The 21,458-nt window shown below is 37.3% G+C and overlaps 1 protein-coding gene across 5 annotated transcripts in view; it reads right to left on the bottom strand.

Annotated features, from left to right (window-relative positions):
- The window catches only part of WAPL (WAPL cohesin release factor), a 72,877-nt gene that overhangs the window by 26,056 nt on the left and 25,363 nt on the right, over nucleotides 1–21,458 (bottom strand). For all 5 annotated transcript variants that reach the window (XM_075505253.1, XM_075505255.1, XM_075505254.1 and 2 more), the window contains exons 4-5: nucleotides 15,945–16,063; nucleotides 1,654–1,749 (exon numbers count right to left, since the gene is read on the bottom strand). In XM_075505253.1, coding sequence (XP_075361368.1) covers nucleotides 1,654–1,749; nucleotides 15,945–16,063 — 215 coding nt within the window. The remainder of the gene's footprint in view (nucleotides 1–1,653; nucleotides 1,750–15,944; nucleotides 16,064–21,458) is intronic.

The raw sequence follows: 21,458 nt of genomic DNA, 5'->3' as shown, positions 1-21,458 counted from the left end.
TCTTGGTTAGTGGCTTCCTCTTCAAAGCAAATTCCAGGGGAACTTGGAGAGGCCATAAGAAAGAGTACTTGGCATAAGCAGTTTGCATGCCATGGGTTTCTCACCGTAAATCTAGGACAAATTTATCCAGATCTTCAGGTAACAAATTTCTACAGAAATCAGAGGCAGGATCATCTGTGCAGGGATTACCGCTGAACATTTGGATCAAGGCTCATTTATCTTGTAACTCTTAAATCTTAATCATGCACATGTAAATCAAGGTTAAAAAAAGCGACTGAAGTAACTCCAGATGTACATCATAACACGAGGAGCAGACACAAACAAAATTCCCTTAACTGGTTTGTTCAGCCAAACCTCTGCCATATTCCTGAATTTTGATGGTTCCAGTTTGACAGAAGTGGAAGTTTGACAGAAGACAAAATGGCTTGTCTGAATATGAATGATCCAGACATTTTCCTAGCCTGAAGAGGATATATTCAGTGTCTGTCTGAGAAGACTCAGACAAAATCTGCCTTTAAGTTAGCTATCAGAATACTTCACAAAAATCAGTATCAACACAAATATTCAGTAAGCAACAAAAGCTTCAGTTCGAATGCACATAACTTAAATTGAGAAATGGGTTTAGGAGGAACTCAGGACTGAAATTTCTGCTTTCTCCTCAAACACTAGTGGTAATGGTTATTTTGAAATGAGTCATCTGCATTTCCCAGACAGTGCAGTTAACATCGAAGGAAGGCTGTTCAGAATACTGTGAGGATGCCATCAAAACCAATCACAAATCGAAGAGGAGCTAGTATCGGAACAACACACACAGGAGGTGGAATTAAAAAAAGCCACAAAACTGAAAACTGGTGACAACAACAAAAGATGAAGACTTATCGCTGCAGAAACATCTACTTTCTGATTTTCTGTTCTCAGGCAAGTACTGTAAGCAAGGCACCAAATTAAGTGAAGTTTACTGACAATGTACAATGCTCTCTTAGCATAATCAGTAACAACTTTCACACATATATAAGCCCAAGACCCTGGATTTTCAGGGTCTCAGAGTTAAAAAACCAATTGCCTTAAGCCTCAGAACAATCACTGATTTTTGAACAAACAAGTTACTTTAATAACTGTTTTCACCTCTTGTCTACTTTTTGTAGACATGCTTATATCTGGTATGTTCACATTAGCATTGCTGGCTGTATACAGAAAATTTTGTTTCTTTCATAGCATCTAAAGACTCAAGTCAGCAATTCACAATATTGTACTCCATTAGAAAGGAAAAATAAACGAAATATCTCTTCTTAAGTTTTTCCTTTTTGACCTGCAACTTGCTGATTTCCATGAGTATTAGCAAGTTAATCCTAGGGGTTCTCACAGAAGATGAAATGGAGTCCACTGTTAGAAAGCTTAACTTCAGCAGATTAGGGAACATAACTTGAAGTATTTTTTTGTATCTGTACATTGAATTAATATGGAAAGTCCCAATCTAGAGTATTTCCACTAACAATTTCTTTCCTATCAAATACCCAATGGCTCACATCAAAGTGGACTTCATTCTGAATTACTGTGACATTACCAGATATCAAGAACTTGTGTTTCAAAAAATATCAGTGAATCTTAAAAGGAGATTTACTAAACTTGAGAAAAAACAAACAGTCTACTTACTGGGACACTGGCAGTTTTCAAAACCGGTGGTGCTGGCAGAGCCTCTGATTCTGGCTGGTTCCAGTGTCTAGCATTATATACAGCTTTCGTGGGAGACTAAAAGATAAAAACAAAAGTTATTTTTTAAGCAAATCTACCAGTAGTCACTATACACTTCAAAAATTACTGTAGCAATAATGTAGCCAAACACGTAAAATGAGCTTCATTTTTCTCCCTCCTGTATTCCCAGCAACACAAGTTCTCAATATCGTATACATCAGAAAACCTGAAAGACTTTGATGCACCTGATGGTTTTAAAGACATACAGACCCATTCAAATGGCAAAAGACATGATGTGTATATATTTCAAGAATTTTTCAGTTTTTCTACTTTTTAAATTTATTCAAAGACAAAAGGTCTGCAATCTTCCTATAGACAAAACCAGACAGCCATGGGGGAAAAAACATGTTAGCAAACACCATGTCAGTAGAAAATATGACTAGTTTAGAAGCAAAGTGTAGAATTGCTATAGACTTTGACACTTGCAGGAATAGAAAACACTCAAATGAAATGCCTTAATCCATGCTAATAAATTAAGAAGCCTTGTTTCCTTCCTGCTCAAAAATGTGTCAAGGCAAACCAAAATGCATCAAAATTTACTGTCCTTGATTTCTTGGGAAATACAATATAATTCTTAGAGGAAGCAAAGACAGAACTATATTTCTAGCATCGGAGTTTACCAATCTAATTGCATAATAACATTCCCAACTAATATACCATTACAATTTTCACAGTTTCCCAACATGCCACATATTGTGTAAACTGTATAACTACATGCCTCCTCACATGCACTTCTATAGCATTTTAAATGTGCAAGAAAATATATATATAAAAAGAAGTTGGGCATTAAAAATATTTTTCTGTCAAAACATAATGTATCAACTATTTAAAACAGATACGGGCTCCAGTACAGCCCACAGAGGGGCTGTGTGTAGCAAACCTAGCAGTACCAACTATGGATTGAATACCATTCTATGAAGTGTAACAAGGTTTTGGCATGTCAAAAGCTAGAAAGTAGATTTTGTAAGTCCAGAGTTTCTGTATTACTGTTAAAACTCTACTGTGCTGCATCCTTCCATTCTTTACAAGAAGAGAAAGCCCTGACTAACAAAACTTCAAAGAATATTAGCAAAATGAAAATCTCAGCTATGATTTCTCAGAGCCCAAAAGACCTGACAAGCACTAAATCTTTTTAGTTTCCAGACAAGAGAAAACCTCTTTCCCTCCTACAGTGAGCTTTGATGTGGTCATAAGAAACTTAACTTAGTTGGATTTTTAAAATTTTTTTTTTTTTAAAGCAGTGCTCATGTACCATTCAGCAACAAGTATACAACGGCCATCATCTTAACAGTTTTATCTGTTTTCCAAGAAAGTTCTTTTAAAGAATACATTTGCAGGTGATGGATATACAAAGTCCTTCAGCAGCCACATGTAGCCACCATGGCCACATGTAGGAATACCAAAATAAGATTTTTGATAATTTCAATTTTTAACTTTCCCAAGTAACAGAAGCACTAACTTGCCCATTTTCCTGACAATCTCACCGAGCTCAAAAAGTTAAACCGAGAAACCAGTTTTAAGTTCATGCTGCTACAGTTACAAGAGGACATCTCTGTCCACAAATAGGAAGACAGTATCATACAGATCCTTATTTGAAAAAAGTTAACTGCTGAGAAAATGGTTAAAAGGTTGACTCTCTTTTCTCCTATACATTTCTGAGTAGCAAATTCTTACCCACAATGTGACTCAGGGTTTGTGATGAACAACCCAAGGGCAACTTAGTAACAAAGATGCTTTTTTTAATCATAAAAGACACAATGTTTCACAAATGTCTGTAACGGAAAAGAACCACTGAACATTTTCTAGATACTAACTTTTTTTTCCTTGAATTACTCACAACTGTTCCACAAATTATCTCAGTGCATACTTAAGATTGGGAAGAGAGGGTATAAGTTTCTGGGTGCCGTATCCTGGTATACAGGATAATTCAAGGAAATAACGCACTCTATCAAGTAACCAGCATGGAAGTACAGCATATACTTAGTATCAGTTTCAGCTGATGCATAATTCTCCTTAACCTTGCAGGGAAGCTTAACTATTACAGTTCTGACAGCACTGTCCTGCCTTACAGCTGCCAGAAGTCCTATTAACATAGGGTATTTTTTATTAATAGTCCCAAATCTCAGTTATAGTCTGAAATAGTATTCTATCCCTGCTTAAAGGATACTAATATATTAACATTCCTGAATTTCCTGTCCGAGAGCTACTTGCTGCACAGAAGCTTTTCAGGTCTCTGCAACAGCAGTGTCAGGCTCAGCACACCCAGCTGGCAGATGCTGCTGGGAGATGCAGCCCACGCGACAGGATCCTAGATTTATGTCGTTCTTTCAGCTCGACGCAGAAACAACAGGGGCACAGACCAAGGCATGCTCTGCTGCTGCTGCAGGACTCCCATTTTTATGAAGTTCAAGGGAAGCACACCATACTCGCTGCCCTGGTACATAAAGCCTCTGCCCCACCTGCATGTTCCTTTTTCTTCAGGCCTTGTGCTCCATGACGAACCAAACGCAGCCCTTGCCAGGCACAGGGGGAGCAGAGTCACCTGGCATTCAAGCTTGTCTTACTCAGTGAGACAGCAGCTGGGACGGGCCCTTGCTGACCGTGTGACAGGAGCGTCTGCAGCCTTGGCTTTCCAAAATTTAGCACCTCTGTTGCATGCACATACGTACAGCAAAGAAGCACAGGTGACAGAGATCAAGTTCAGTGCTTCAATATGGAATAAAAGCAAAGTATACAAACAGCTGTGCCAGCACAATCAAAAGGTCCACACAGCATTAGTGTGTTTTCTTCAGCAGAGAGCAACAGCTGATGCGTAGGAAAGAGTTCAACAGGGCAAACAGATAAAGACAATTTCTTCTAAATACTCAGGGCTCAGAGGCTTCTCAAGTCGAAGATGGCATCCTTTTTATTTAACAGGCAAAAATGGGCTTTCCTTCCCTGATTTTCCTTAATCCCTTACTAAATCAAAAGTTAGGGCATCCCAAAGCGTTTTGTGACAAGGCACTTGACAGCTTGCTGAGGCACTACCAATGCAATATAGAAAAAAGCCACATTTTATATAAGAAATCAAGTAATGCCACCAATAAATGCCTGTTCAGAGAAATGACGTCGTCTTCATTTAATAGGTCTCTTGTAACAGAACCTAAACTGTAACTGAAAATGGTAAGTATTTAAAACCTCAAATACCTATAGAAGGTGAGTTTTAGCCACTATCCCTTGTAATATCTTTTAGATCCAAATATTTTTGCCTGTGATTCCATGCCTTCCCAGCAGTATTTCATTAGACAGTAGACACTGCTCCCCAGCATCCCTACCATCTGGTCCAGTATCCTGTCTCACACTGATTGCACATAGCTCAACCATCAAACACACCTGCAAAAATCCAACACTGCTTTCCAAAGAAATATGTTCTAATCAGTTCTAACACACTGTGCAGAGACTTTGGAGCCTCTCTTACAACTCAATGGATGTGGACATGGCAAATGCCTCCCTCCCTTACAACCACCTCTTAAAGCAACCTTCACATTTCCCCTTGCAACAGAAAACAAAGATGAGTTTCTGAAACAATTGCAAAGAACCTGCACCAATACTGATCAATCAGTAAGCACCGCGTAGACTTGCTTTAGATTACTCTGTGACAGAACTGAAGCCAGGAAGAGTATCAAAGATCAAATGAATGCTCGTGAACAAAGACTTTTCAGAAGGGCTTGATCACAAAAGCAAAGGGGTCTGTTTGTTTGGGTTTGTGGGTGTTTTTGGTTTTTTTTGTTTGTTTGTTTGGTTTCTTTTTAAGGCAACTCAAATGCTTGTGATAACAAGCTTCCCTGAAGAAGCACCACTGATATTTAAGCAGCAGTAATTTAAGAAACTGACTTCCTTTCTCTTAAAGACAACCTTGCGATTATTCAAATAATGCAGACTTTTAAGAATTCTTTCTCTCAAGATTAACTTAGAAGAGATGCAAGTGGAAATACATCACTCCTTTGAATTCTGTGTTCTTAAGGCAATAACTTCTGCAATAGTAATCAGCTGTAAGAGCTTCTGCAGAATAGCAGAAGAGTCTCCTTTTTTCATATGTGTAGAACTGACAGCTGTTTACACACAGATCTGTGTCTGAAAGACTGCAAATACTCCAGTGAGGTTATAAAGCACATTGTACTGTGGGACTCTGCATGTGTTCTGGGGGGTGAACTGAGATGCAAAACCAGAACTAACGCCAGGGATTTTACAAAATGCATAGGGCTGTCAGTTTTATAAGATCATCTCCAAATGGCATAAACTATGGGTCATGCTTAACCTCCCACCCCTGAAAGCCTCAAAGCTGACATTTTCAAGAATTGGCACTCTGCACATACTGATGCAGCGCTGCCTGCCATTCGCAGATATAAGAATAGCAGAAAATAAGAGCCAGGGACATGAGTCATGCTGAAAATACCAGCAAAACAAGAAAGACAGCAGCTATTTGCAGGCAAGAACACTTTCCAAGGTAGAAGACAATGGCAAAAAGAAAACCCAAAAACATTTTTAACAGGTATCCTGATAAATGCATTATTTGTATCTGAAGGGCATTCAGCAAGACTGTGTGCCAGATGCTCATCGAAACTACAAGTAAGTTCCAAAAAAACCCAATAACCTAAAATATATGATTATTTACCACTCAGTACTCATAATCATTAAGAGTCCTACTCTGTCCCACATATCTCACTTTGAACAGGAAAAGATAACAAGTATGTTATGCAGCACAGAACTATTCATAATAGACTGTTTCTTATGAAAAGGGAAAGGAATGAACATCCATTCAGAGCAAAGAAAAAGAAATTACACTTCAAAACAGGAAGATAGAATATTAATTCAGCGCAGGCTGAGCCATGTGTATATAACACAAAAAAAGTTAATTTGGAATCCAGATAAGACAGCAGTTTCCAACAGCAGTTAAAAACCAGAAGCAAACCAGGACCAAGTCATTTATTCAGTGTTTAAAATGTGAACCAAATCTCCATTATGTGGATCACGGAAGCCAATTAGTGCCAATAAATCATCTCTGGGTGCCACGGACCACTTAATCATAAGCTCCTATACCATTTAATGCAGTACACAAAAAATAGTTTGCATGCACATAGCTAGACAACTACAGTTGTTAGTCAGACAAGGTTGAAGAGTATCAGCAGATGACAACACAATGAGCAGGGGTGGGGAAATGTCACTGAAGCTTTTCTTGCATCAGAATTCGGAAGAACTGCAAAATGTTTTTTCTTCCTCAAAGCTCCAAAGGAGGCCTACAGGGCTGAACAAGACAATAGGTCAAACATCCAAGTGAAGCATGAAAATTTAACTTGAAGAAACAGGACAGTTTGATAAACGTGAGATTCACTTTTTAACAGAAATAGCTAATGGTGTTTGTATGCTGCTTACACTTGAGTGTACTCAAAACTGGTCAGCTCAGAAGCAGAAGCCATATGGTTACGGTCACTAAGTTGGCCTGAAACCTATGTTAAATCTAATTAAAAAGGACAGGGTACAATAGTTTAGACATATCACCACAATACTGGAAACATATCACTTCAACCAAGAGAAGAGAAAAGCGTGCATCTGCCTGCCAGTAACTGTGCTGGCACAAACACATCCTTGTAAAAATTGTTAGACAAAATTCCTGCCCTCTTTGTTGCTAGGTAAAGGCAGAGAGACACACACACACATCCCCCCACACCCCCCCGTTAATCCTAATCTACTCAAAGTGTATCAATCTACTAACAGGACAGCCTTACAAAATTGCAACAGCAATGAAATTCCAGAGGTCATATGGTTGGGGTGCACGTGCGTGCATGCACACCCACATAAGCATTTCCATTTGGATCAGCAAAACATTTTTCAAATAAATCTCCCAGATGTCCTCAGTTACGACATTGTGGTTTGCATCACCGAGTCTCTGAGTATGCTTATGTGATTCCTTTCCGACGAAACCAAACTTGAAGATGCTCTTCCAGAGAGCGCCTACCTCATGCCAGCTAGGCGTATTCCCTAAAGCAGACCAGAATAAAGCTAATTCAAAAGTAAAAGTTTCTAGATGTGTATAGTGGGGACACTGGGCCCTCAACACCACCTGTTTCACTCTCAAGATGTGCTCGTGTTGCATAGCACTATTATCTAATGTACATAAAGTCACAGACAGAGCTGAGTGAACCAACCACGCTCATATAGTACATGGGAGCTGTGAAGACAATTTTGCATATTCATCTGCATATAAATTAAGCTCTCACTGGCAAATGAAACTGGTATATTTTAATCTCTTTGAGCGTTTTCCCTGTTTTAGAACTTTATACAGGACTGAGGCCTTATGCAATGTAACATTTATCCTACATAGTTATCCTGCGTTGTCTAATTACTAAAACACCAAGTTAATTACCGGGAACTACGCAACTGATGGGGGAGGGGGGCGAAATGCAAAGAGATGCAAGAGACAATCTGGTTTCAAAAATGTTTTAATGCACGTTTGCTTCTTGCCTAAGAGTTAATACCAGTAGGAGCTGGAAGTATAAAACACAAGTTTCCACTGTGACATTAAATATTTGCCATTCAACTCGATTTCTCTACTTCCTGAAAAGCACAAGTACACACAAGGGGAGAAGGATTTCCATGCTTATTTTTCATTTGTTCCTCTTGCCTCTATGAGGACTTAGCCTGTTACCTTCACGTTGCACTCTGCATCCCTACCTTTCTCAGAACAAAGCTATGTCTCAACTGATAACATCTTTCTTGACGCTGCATAGGAGAAGAAATGCACTTCCAACTAATGTTGCTACCACAGTTCTACCTAACAGTTGCATATGGAGGACAGATGAGGAAGCAGTTTTGCCAGGTGGAAGGATCTCAGCTTGGCATCTACCAGAACACACCCTTCTTCACCACAGTTTCATATGAAGGAGTGGGAAGAAAATAATTTTGATCAGCATCAAACGATTATCTTGAAGTTAACAGACCAACTCTTGACATTTGCTTTCACTCTGAGATGGCTTCAAGGTGTTATGCCCCAACTCAATTCAGTAAAATTACAGTGGCTACTTTACTCTTCAAATTAGGTGACTAATCTAAAAACCTGCCGGTCCTGATTAGTATCCTATTTACTAACTTAAAAATTAAGAATTGGTTTTGGTCTATTTACATTAATAAACAGAAGAAGAAAAAAAATCCCTAAGTGGTAAGCACTAGGAAGCCAGTATTAAATAATTATGCTTACGGAAGAATCTAGTTTTGCAAAGGTTAAGTAAAATAATCATATCAATATGAAGCTTTGGTTTTTAGCAAATCAACTATTTAAGAAACAGATTTATTCTTACCTTTTATCATCTTTTATCTTTTTTTAAAATTCATTTTTATTCCAGCAATATAAAAGTTGCTTAAAATACACACGTTGTTTATAATTGGTTAACACTTAGAACAGCTCATCTCTTGTGCATCATTCCAACAAATAGTTTTTGGACAAAAAAAAACACAAAAAACCACTTCAGTTCAGGACCTGGCAGACCATCTGCCAGAAGCACCAACCAGTAAATGAAAGGAACGTACTGCAGAAGCAGCAACATGCTGTCACAGGTTGTCAGATCTGACCACCACTGTTTGTCAAACTGCTGATGAAACAGACTGCTGTCTTAGCACTAAACTGATACAAGCCAGAGATTTCACAGAATATTTTGTCAAAATTCAGCTCAACTCCTCAACAGAGTCAAAATAGCAAATGTCAACTAATAATCTTTTCTATTAAAAAAAAAAAGCAATTTTGACATCCTAAATTAGGATGCAAATAGCAGCTCACCGTGTGTAGTATGAGCAGTTTAGTATCACTGAAAAATTGCTTTGTTATAACTGTTCATCCTTTCGGTAGGACACTTTTCCTAAAGGTTATGCAAGATAAAGACAAGCAGTTCTTTTTAAAATTAGTTCCAACCAGTCTACTCTTATCCTACCATTAAACGTATGGAAAAGGCCACAACTGATTTAGCAAAACTTTAGAACTACACTTCCACTGCTGCTTTTCCAAGACTATTTACTTAAAATAAGCTATGGAAAAAATAATTAACCAAAACCACGTGAGGTTGTGCACTTAAGACAGATTAATCTTCACACACATTACATCTAAAAAAAAAAAAAAAAAAAAAAATTAAAAAAAAATTAATTTGGGGAAATGCAGATCCATTTGCAGGCAAGCAAAAATAAATGTTACTTGCAGGACGTCTTTGATAAACATCTACCCTAAAGTATAATACAAGCTAAGTGGAAAACTACAGATCACAGCACAGCCTAGTTTCTTTCCACTCCCACGCACATGTCATTGTCATATTAGCTGTAAGACTACTCAGTCAAACCAAGAGCCATGCATGGTTTTGTACTTCTTCAATTTCAAAACACTTTCAAAGATCAGGTACAAGTATTTCATCTTGGACTTCAAGTAAACTTAGACACAGCATTTGTTTCAAGCTGATATTTATAGCTTTTTCCAGTCAGTGTGAAGCACCAGTGGAAAAAGCTCACATCAACCTGTAAAAGATCTCATAGGTTATACCATTAAACTTGTATTACAGCAAATCCTATTAGGAACAACAGGATCACACGTAAGCTTTATTTTCAAGGATTGACAGTTTCTCACAGTGCCTAAAATTTACAACAGGAATATGGCTACTCAGTGAAAAGAACCTACTCATGGAAAAAAAAACTGCCTACAGGACAAGAAAGATGCAATTAAATAACGAACTATGGACTAGTTCCAGATCAAACTGAAGTCACACAGAATAAAAAAAAAAATTTTTTTTTTGCTGGTTCTGCACTTGATAACTGGAAATTAGTGCTCTTCACACAGTAGTGATTTAACACGCCTTTCCAACTGATCTGTCCAAAAAAACCACTTTGAAATCTTGCACACATTTCCGTACCTTGTTGGGCACAAAACACAGCAGTTATTCGTAAAACTTGAATAAAACATGAAAAGCAATAAATAGTTACAGGGTTATGACTGGATCAAGTTTTTATCTTGGATATAGAGTTCAGAAGCAGTCTGTTGGCAAAGCCACGTCTGAATTCAGCAATGATTTCATTCATGTATTCAACACTACTGTCATGACTAACTCTATTAATGTCACTTGATCAAAGTAATGCATGTAATCCTGCTAACACCGGCTGTGTTTAGTGAGCATTTCTCAGTTGCAATGTTGACTTAACCAGGTTAAGACGACTTAATCTCTCTTCTTCAGTTCTCTCAACTGAGTGGGTACTATTGTTTACAGTCTCCTAGTGAACCAGACTGAGATTTGTGTTAAATGTTTCCTTTTAGGAGGTTATTTTTTAAACACAGATGGGTTCCTCAATTTAGTTCAATACACAACCCTGGGAAACTGATGGAGCAAGGGAACAGGAGCGAGCAGGTGGAGCAAAAGAAGAGCAAAGGCAGCCTCACCAAATACTTCTGCCAGTATTTTTTGTCTTTTTCAGGCAAAACCAATCCTTACAGTAGGTTGGGTTTTGTTGGGTTTGGGGTTTTGTTGTTGTTGTTGTTTTTTAATGCATAATACAAGAAGATCTCAGTTTTTCCTGACAAATGCATTCCACACCAGAGGAATAACTTTCAAGCGATGCCACTGTTACAAACAGGGAAAGTGCTTTGCACAGGAAACTCCGTGCTCCAGTACTTGAGTGAGTGGCCCAAAGGAAACACTATGATAATCAAGTGAGTGGCAAAGAGGTTTTTCCATACCTTTTCCTGTACAACCCAATGCGTGCACAACAAGAATGAAAAAAAAAAAGCGCACACTGATGTAGTGTTCTTCTTCCCATTCACTGTGTACCTGTGGGGAAATGTATACAGTCGCAAAACAGACAGGTTTTCTAGAGCTGAGACCTCAACAAGTGAGTTCAGAAAAATTTCTCCAGGCATAGCAAGACAAGAGAATAAGAAAAAAATACTTAAGCTAGTTTAAATTTGTTTATAAACATTCAATTGTCATTGCAAAAGTGAGTAGTTAAGGGAAATACACAAATTTTAACTGAAATCAGAAGTCATCAAGCAACGGACTAGCATTCAGGTTAGTTTTTAGTTTGAACAATAGTCCATGAATCACCAATGTAGACTGTCCTTGCAGTAAGTACTTTCTTCCTCATGTTACCAATCACAAAAAGTATATGTTTTACCCTCTCAAGAAAATTTCAGTCTTTTATAGGTGCTAAATTGCATTCTGTCGACACTAGCATGGAAGCTTTATGAAATCTACTCAGTGCAAAAAATATCAACATCTGAGAAATTAATTCCAAAAGACTCGTTTCTAAAGTTCACCTAGTCTAAGGCACATAAAAAAAAAAATATCCTGATATAGCACTCATCTAATACTTTGAATTTCATGCTACTTTGAGAAAACATAACACGGACACTGCTTTTGGCTATGTCTACTTGAAAGAGTCATTGCTTTTTTTCTGTTATATCTCCTTTGTCCCATGTCATGCAACACAGTAAGTCTTCCCACAGGTCTTAGCAGCACTGAAGAGCACTAACAGAAGGATTATAGTCTTCCCCCTCTCCCTGGCCCCTCAAGCTGAAATGCTCCCATACCTTTTAATTATGATTTGCAACTCTACATTCTTACCTTGGAATATTCAAAGATAATCAGTATTCATCTCGTCTAGGTTGGCTTCCTATGGCCATAGGCAGAACTAGGATCAGCACAGAGTTGCAGGTCATTCTTTATCATACATTTCAAGTTTAAGAGCAGAGGGCCACCCCAGAAAATTTGCAGTTTGGAGGATCTGATGGTTCTTAATGACATGCTGGACAACAGAAACACTGAACTGACAGTATAGCTCTGGCACAAAATACCAGGCAGAGTCATCAACTTCGACGACTGATCAATCAAAAGATTAAGTTTAGGGATAGACTAGTTCTCCTGATCTTACATTTCTAATGGTTTTTTTGTTTGTTTGTTTGTTTTTTTCTTCCAGGTTCCTATTTAGAGACATACATAGTTTGCATAAGACCATTGGGAACTGTTCCAGAGTATTCCTACAAAAACTGATTCTCCTCATTTGCTGACTCTAGCCCAAATCTGTGGTGAGAGCAGCAAGAGCAAGAAATCTCAGGAAAGAATTTTTATGGTCCCTATTTTCAAGCCTGTAGTCTGAGCAGATTTGGACCATAGCAACAAAAAAGTTCTTGTATACCTTACTGTTTTGCACCTGATAATCGAGAACTAGTTTCATCTGTAGAAGTGGAACTAAGCTCAAAGGGACCAGCAGGTGGGCATATCACAGCCCCACAGAGTTCCCAAACTTACATGCTAGAGCACAAGTTACTGAACCAGTTGAACTAAAATTGTAAAAAGCTGCAAACAAACTTTTGCAGATGTTACTCATGTATGCTTCACACCCATAATTTGCAAGTCAAGTAATTCCAATATTTATGTACTCTAAGTACATAATTATGTTGCTATGGAACATAATATTCCCCCTGTAACTCAGACTCAGGATAAAGAGATTTAATTCACTTAAAAGCAGAATTCTGGTTGAGACTTTACATACCTACCATAATGTACATGCTACTGCAACTTTTATGCTCATTATTACGCGTGTGAATAGTCAGTGATTTCAGTGAGACTCCTTATGTTAAAAGCAGTTTTTAGAAACACTGTTATTCGCTAAGTCAATAATGTCCATAATCTTTTTCTTACACATATGCTCAAAGTTTCAAGAACTGGACTTTAACTTTAGAGTACAATGGTCAGGTTTCAAAAGCACAAACATGGGAGAGAGTACAGCTGACTATGAACTGGAAAAAAATACTTCAGCTTTCTGGATCTACTGAAGTTTAACAATACCACCTGTTGCTTCCTGAGTAACAGAACTGTTTACTTTTCAGCTCAGTGTGATGCGAAGTGCCATACCTCTAACATCACCACCTAGCAGAAAATAATTAATACTGTACCTGCTAGTTTCTACAAGGAAAAAAAAAAAATGGTGACGAGACAGTGAAGAAGTTCCAGAGATTTATTTTTTTTTTTAAGATCATTTAGTTATGGTTAATACTTTTAGTTCATTTTTTTCATTCCCAGAATGAAAATTCCCTTAAGATGCAACTACGATTAAGAGTCTATATCTATAGTTTAGGAAGATAATTATAGCGTCTCTAATTACCATCAGAACAAGCTTTACAAGCTTTTTTAGTAACTCCATGTAACAGCCATATGATTAGAGAACATTAAAGTTTAAAATCTGAATCTCAATTACAGCAATTTCTACCTCTAGGTCCATTATATCACTACAGGGTCAAAAACGCTCTTTAATTCTCACCTTTCCCACTTGAACTAAGTTTATTCCCAACTGAGAATTTTCTAGAGTTGAAACCATTTTCTCCCCTACAGTATGATATTGCTGTAAGGTCCCCCCCCCCATAATTTCATGATACATACACTCAAAATTAGTTAAAACAGTTTTCATATAAACCCTCAAATATATTAAGTATAAAAAATAAAGAAACACATAAAATGCTATTACAGAATAGTATTTGAAGCATATAAATATTTAAACATTAAAAAAATTTCCGTATTACCAGAACACCCACAGCTGTTTTATGCTGCTAAAAATACAGCAAAAAAGGTACAGTTAAATCTACATTTCCTGTACTTCTCTTTCTCAGTCTATTGTAAGATGTTCACTGATAGGAAGCTGATTTTTAAAAACTGATTATTTAATCAGCAGAAGCTGAGGAACTCTCATCTTCAATAAATACTATTTCAGTTCTGAAAAGACCCTCCTCACTTATCGATAGCCTGACTTCAAACTCGGGAGGCAAGAGTTAGCAGCTAAGAGCTCCCCATTCAGTCCAAAGTCACGAAGCAGCAAGAAGTGATACTTCTTTTCAAAAGGGCATTACAACTGACGGTACTTATTGGTCACGTGTCCTCCCAAATGAAAATATTCCCTTGCATCTTTTGAGAAATAAAACAAATTTGTTCTCCTTCCTCCACCCACAAATCCACATTTTTAAATGGAAAATGATTATATATCAACACAGCTGGGGAGAGAGTAAATCTTCTGGTTCTGGAAGACAAAAACCTTAAAAAAATTACTTTAAATGAAACTATCATATAACACAAGTAATTAGCTACCTTTATGAGAAATTTTAGAGTGTGATTTATTGTTTAGGAAAAATAACAAGGAAAATAATTTTTTTAAAAATTCTTAGAACTGTTAGGCTGCTGAACACATATAAAATAGAGTTTCTATTATAACATGCAACCGCTGGGTCTTGCAAAACTTACAGAACTCAAAGGGAAAGGAGAAATACAAATGCATGTCCCTCTCCAGTCCCCTCTTTCTCTTATTACACCAGTTCTGGATTGCAACAATGGCGAGACAGCTGCTCTTTTTACCAGGCAACGGGAACGTGTTATGCAAAAAGCATATGAAAAGGCCTTAAGCATTAAAAACGGGTATCCTGCACAATCAAGTCACAAAAACTTCATTTAACGGTGATTACATGGATCCCACTATTGCAAACTTTCACCTAACAGCTAAACACAATTTTTGCTATATGCACTTTTTTAAAAGCCTCAAAATACTGAGTAACCTATAATAACAGGTCAGATAAACCACACCTAGTATCAATAAAATGAATAAGCTCCATTTACAGTATGAAAGGGTAAATTCATACTGAATACGACATAGTCTGGGTACATGGGGGTGAGATCAGGGGTTACTTTCTTAACTAGAAGAAAATTTCACTTTTCCACATGCTGTAAAGGCACTTGTCCTTATAAAGACTATACCAATGTCAAATCTGAAGCTTTCAGAAAGGTTCAATCCTATAATATTATAGATATTTCTTAGGAGAGCAAAGAAAGAAAAAAGAAAAAAAAACCTACACAGCATTTAATAGTGCTTTGCTTTAACAGTCATCTAGAATGGAATACATCTAGGTTGTGCATTATCATTGCACAACCCCAGACTTGAATGTGAAAAATGAAATTCCCAGTAATTGATACAAAAATTTTGCACTTGAAGGTTTTACTTTTCCACATATAATCTTAAAAGCCAACAAATTATCTCAAGTGCAGATATAAACTGGGACAAAAGCCCTGTTACATATATAGGGAGAAACATCAATACTGAAGAGTTAATTAAAGTAAGAACTTTGTCTTGGTCTCAGTATTATTACTTACCCGCTTTGGCCCACTAAAAATCTTCCTGGTGTTTTCCTTAGATTTATCACCTTGTTTATTTGTGGATTTCTTATTGCCTTCAGGCACACCAGATGCATCCTCTGAGAACTCCAGTATATCTGTAAAAGGTAAATATAGACATGAAACAACTATATTGAAAGCTGTTGATCTGCTAGAGCATTTCCTGCATCTGACATTTCCACATGTAGAGCTTCTGAAATTATACAATAAACAAACAATCTTCATCAGAAAAATCAGCTTTAAAGCCAAACAGTTCTGGATGCAGCTCAGGTTTACTGACTGGACTGTCATAATACATAGAAGATACATTACAAGGTACACGATCACAATTATTATAGCACCTCTTGCCCATTGTGTAAGCTTGCAGTTATTATTTCCCATTTTATACTCCTGTGAATCCCAGGTTACCTTTTATATGTGCCTACTTATGGCTTACTGCTACAACTCTGAGCAGCAGACGAATTAAACAGGAGATGGGGCTCTTCAAAAGTGTGAGATTAAGCGATCTAGAAGATTACTTCCCACTACAATTACGGGACTGAACAATTGATCCTACTTCACTTCTCATGAAGGCAGCCTGTTTATATTTGCTTATTCTGCTATAAACAGAAAATATGGTCATCAGCTCAGAAAGGAGTCAGTTAGAAGGAACTGCTGAAATGGCCTTTCAATGTATTCAATACTTGCCTCACCAGTAGTTCTAGTATTCAGTTTCGGACTGTAAATCTGCAATTCACTGATCTAATTAAATCCTCCTCCTTTTTTTTTTTTCTTTAAACGTGTGTTTTATTTGAAGCATTATCCCTTGGAGACCAGCTTATGTTCTTTTACTTGGCACAACCCAGAAGTTACCATAAATTCCAAGACGGAAATAAAGACAGGCACAGAAAGGCACTGTTTCATCTGATAAACAGTTTAGAAAAACAAGCTATTCCAGAGAAGCTGCTATTTGAAAACTGCACTGCAAAAATACAAGCAGGTTGGATCAGTTACTCTAATCCCAAGTGCACTCACATCCAGTAAAGAGGACCAGCCAAGCACCTAGGTAAGGAGGCAATCAAAAGCAATTTAGGCAAGCAAATTTCTAACAGCACTCACGAGGACACAAAACTTATCTAGTCTGGGGGACGTAAGTATTATTAAAATACGGCTCAAAAGTTTCTTAAACGGCAGTAAATTTCAACGGGCTTGGCAGCACCAGCTTAGGCAGGATGCCCACTGCAAAGCACCTACCAGAAACAGCCTCTCGCGTCCCAGCCCACTGGTTTTCAGTTTAGTTGTATGTCAGCACAAGAGCTTAAGAACACAACATGAACAATCCCTCTGAAAGTAACTGACTTTAAAAGGTGTTTTGATAAAATTAGTCTAACAGAGGAAAAATATTACAGACCAAGTCTCATTAACTTAAATAAAGCAAAACTACTTCCAAATCTTTATATAAAAAGTCAACTTAGTCCTTTGCTGGAACTTAACAATTAAAGGAGTCAAATCAAATTGCTTTGATATGCATCCTTACAAATCCTGCAATACTTTTGAAGAAGCCAGGCCCTGAATTCAATTCCCAAAGAAAGTCAAACCAACCGAACTGGACCCTCCTACTGTAGATTAAAAGCTAAAAAAGTAATTCACTTGACTACATAATCACAAGCAGGCAAGTCACTCTAGAAAGGCAGGATGTGTTTTCACCCACCAAATCAGCACAATAATTTGTGCCTTGTGCTAAGACTTGGAGCTGGTATTGTGGTTAATAATGATTAATAGTGCTCTATATCAAGTAAGCCACAATTTCAAAAATCATCTGCGTTTCTTTGTTTGAATTCTACTCCTATGTGATCCTGAACTACCCCATTTACATTAGGTAATTTGAAATTCAAAGAAACTTCTTGATAAAAACATTTCAACTCCTACTTACAATAGGATAATTTTGCATTTTTTTGATTTTGCTAGCATATCAAACACTTTTATGATTAGTTTCGTAAGATTATCTGGAATGCTTGTATTTGAGCAATGCTCTTTGAGGCCTCCTAGTATCCTAAAAGCACTCTGCATACACATCTTACCAGATTTTCAAATCTAAACTAAATAGAGTGTGGGGGAGAAGTCTTTTGTTAATGTTGAGCCAGGCAAAGACACAAGTAGTTTGGCAACCAGTGACACTAATGAAGCTTGTTTTCCACTGGCTCTCTCTCGTATGGATGTTTTTCTCCCCCTCACAGAAAAGATGAAGATATTGACCTTTTTCTCAATATGGGAGCATGTAAGGCCTTTTCTCCTCTATCCAACCATTTTCAAGGCATTTATAATCTTTGAGATAATTTGCCTGTCTCAGCTAAAATTGGAAAGATGTTCAAAGACCAACTAGAAGACAACACAACAGTAAATTTCCTGGGGAAAAACAACCTAGTTTCATTTTAGTGCCTGAGGGTAATTCTGCAGATTTTGAAGTCCAGGACTCTGCCTTTGAGAACTTTGATGTACTCTTAACTGGCTAAAAATATTTACCCAATTAAGGTGATTCAGTTTTTGAGGAGATGCAAAGGAAAAAAAAATAAATAGGGCAAGTCTGCTCACCAGAAATTAACTGGGTACTAGATGCTGATATACAAAAGCTAATTTATTATCCAAAAAGATTACAGGAATCTTATCTCAATCACTGAAAGGAAAATGAATGCATGTCACAAAGGTTAAAGTTGTATATCAGAACTGATTTACAAAGCAAAAGGCTAAGCTGCAATACTGACACTACAGTAACAGGATAACTGCTACTATAATTTAAATCAAAAATACTGTAGTTCATCATTACTATACTGCTTATGAGATGTACAGTGAAAGAGGAGGTGAATCAAAAATAAGCATGTTAGAGAGGATAGGTTTTCATACCTTCCTTTAGCAGAAGGTTTCAGGGCAACTGCTCTATCCTGTTTATGTCTACATAGAGATACAGAAATGTTTAATTTTAGTCAGCATTTTTTTCTTTTTTTTTTTATGCCTGTCACTTTCTGTAATAATTTTATTGTCATTGGCCAAAATGAAATGTAGCAAGACAAGCACATTAACATAGTCCTAGGTGTCCCAGTTGAACAGGTGAGAAATAAAACATTTGGACACTACAAGTTCAGAAGTAAATTAGAAATCTTAGTGACCACCCAAACCACTGACAGCTATGGCAGGATCTTTAGAAAAAGACAGAAACAAACTGAAAGCACAGTTATTTCCAGAAGTGTAACAGTCCCAAAGATACAGGTTTGCTCTTCAAAACGGAAGCTTAAAGTTATTTTTGGTTAAGCCTTACCCTTCTTTGTCATTAGTTCACATTTCTCTTGGATACAACTCCCCATTGATTAATATAGCCAAGTAATTATGTCATTTTCCTCTGGTATTAAAAGCTGCTCTTTACTAGAGTCATCCTGTACTCTGGCTACTGAAATGATACAGGTACTGTTTTGGCTCTAGTAAAGTCTCATCAGTACTTTTAGCCCCTGGCATTCTCGCAGACTACAGCTGGGAGGCTCATGAGTGAAAGGGGCTTTCACTCATTAAAAAAAAAAAAAAAAAAAAAAAAAGGCCTAGATTATGGTAACCAAATCAGTATTATGGCAAAAATTTTGTAAGACTGTAACAGAAAGTATCAAATCTCTTGAAAAACTGACTATGCCATATAACATTCTGTACACACAGAACGTCAAAATCAGTTTTAGGAAATTCTGGGGCTGGAATTTAGAGAGGCAATCTGGCATCTCACCTGTCAACCTGGAACGGGAACACTGGATTTTTATCTGTGGGTTTATTGATTAGTACAAAAAAGAACAGCACACAGAGAATTCAGGTAGCATTAGCACCTCTCAGTACTGTTTGTAGCTTCAGGAAAAAGTTTTATTGTACAAGGTGTTCTGAAAGCTTTTTCTGAGGCTTGTATTCAAAACTGGCATTTTCCATGGACACAGAAGTCACTTTTTTTCCATTATGTAAAGACAATACCTCACAGCAATGTCACATATTTTACTCCAACTTCAGGCTTAGATCCAGAAGTCCTTGATAAATTCTCAGACTCAGCATCACTATATTTAAGGACCTTAATATGGCTGTTCTGGTGCTCAAAATTCACAAAGGTCTGAGAGAAGACAGCATGAAATATATCAAGGGGTCCTACAAATTTTAGGGCAACATCAGACTCCCTGTTTTTATAATCTGTACTACAGGATTGAACTAGGGAATGTGCTGCAACTTAGGGAAATAATTTCACATCACCCTTTCAATTTTCAGAAGAAAAAATGTAAGTCAAACCTCACCTGGCTACAGTGGCACAAAACAGGAATCAAATGACCAAAGGAGATGCAAAATAAAGGGGAAGCATCTCTCAGCAGAGGCACTGAGAGGTAGCTCTTACCTGAGAAGTGGAGAATTGTATTAAGAAACTAACAAAACACAAATTTACGTCTACTTGTACTATGGTAATCTCTTAGGAAAATATTTCAGAGAAATAATCTGTGATACCTTGGAGTATAATGGCCTCCTTGGTGAATGTAGTGCTGAATGCAAACTGTAGATATTTTGAGACTCCAGAGGACAGCAGCTGAAAGGATTACTTGATGGGTCAGCATCTCAGCTGCATTAACTGTATAAGCGATTTTTTTTCTTGGAATAAATGGCTGAACAAAGAGTTGTCAGAGAAAGGGACTCAGACAGAGTATTTCATAGGCAGCCCTGCAAGTTAAATCCATTTTCCAAAGAGGCTGGAATGCAAGTGTCTCATCATAATTAAATTTTATGAAAACAAATCAAGGGTTTCTTTGTTTGAAAACATGATCTTCTCATATAACATCAGTATCAATTTGGCCCCTTTAGAATTTAAAAAAAAACATAGCAGTTACATTTACCTTCGATTAAAAGGCTTACAGATAATTCTGGTTTTAGAGACTGCTATAATTAGAACAGAGAAATGAACATTTTTTCCTATGAAATTTTATTTCTGGATTACATTAGCAGAAACTATTTGTAGGAAAAAACAGCTTCTCCAACATTTGCAAGGCTAGAATTGAGTCCTCCCCTCTCCCCATTACAATGAAATACATCTTGCCAAAGTCTTAAAAAATGTAATAACTTCAGCGAATGGATAAAAACTTCTCATTCTTCATGCTCCAAAATGGAGGACCAAAAAGTTCCGTAGAGCAGCGGCAGTGTTTCAAAATACTTAATCCAACACGCACGATTCTTTGGCATCAGACTTTTTCAAAAAGAAAAAGCTAAAAGAAACCTTTCACCAAAGTTATTCCTTTTCTTCTTCACCAACACACCTCAACCTAGATCAAAGTCATTATGCGGGACCCAACCAACCACCAAGCAAGTCTAATTTTTCAAAGGCACTCAAACACCAGAACTTGCTCAGCAAATTCTGCATGAACAGTTTTACTTGTGTGTATGTGTATGTATGTATGTGTGCACACACATGTACCACCTATGCAGAAGATGGAGATATCTGAAAACTGGAAGCAA

The sequence above is a fragment of the Mycteria americana genome, chromosome 6, assembly GCF_035582795.1.
Source record: "Mycteria americana isolate JAX WOST 10 ecotype Jacksonville Zoo and Gardens chromosome 6, USCA_MyAme_1.0, whole genome shotgun sequence".
In the NCBI taxonomy this organism is placed as follows: Eukaryota; Metazoa; Chordata; class Aves; order Ciconiiformes; family Ciconiidae; genus Mycteria; species Mycteria americana.
This window is presented reverse-complemented; position numbering and strand designations above follow the sequence as displayed.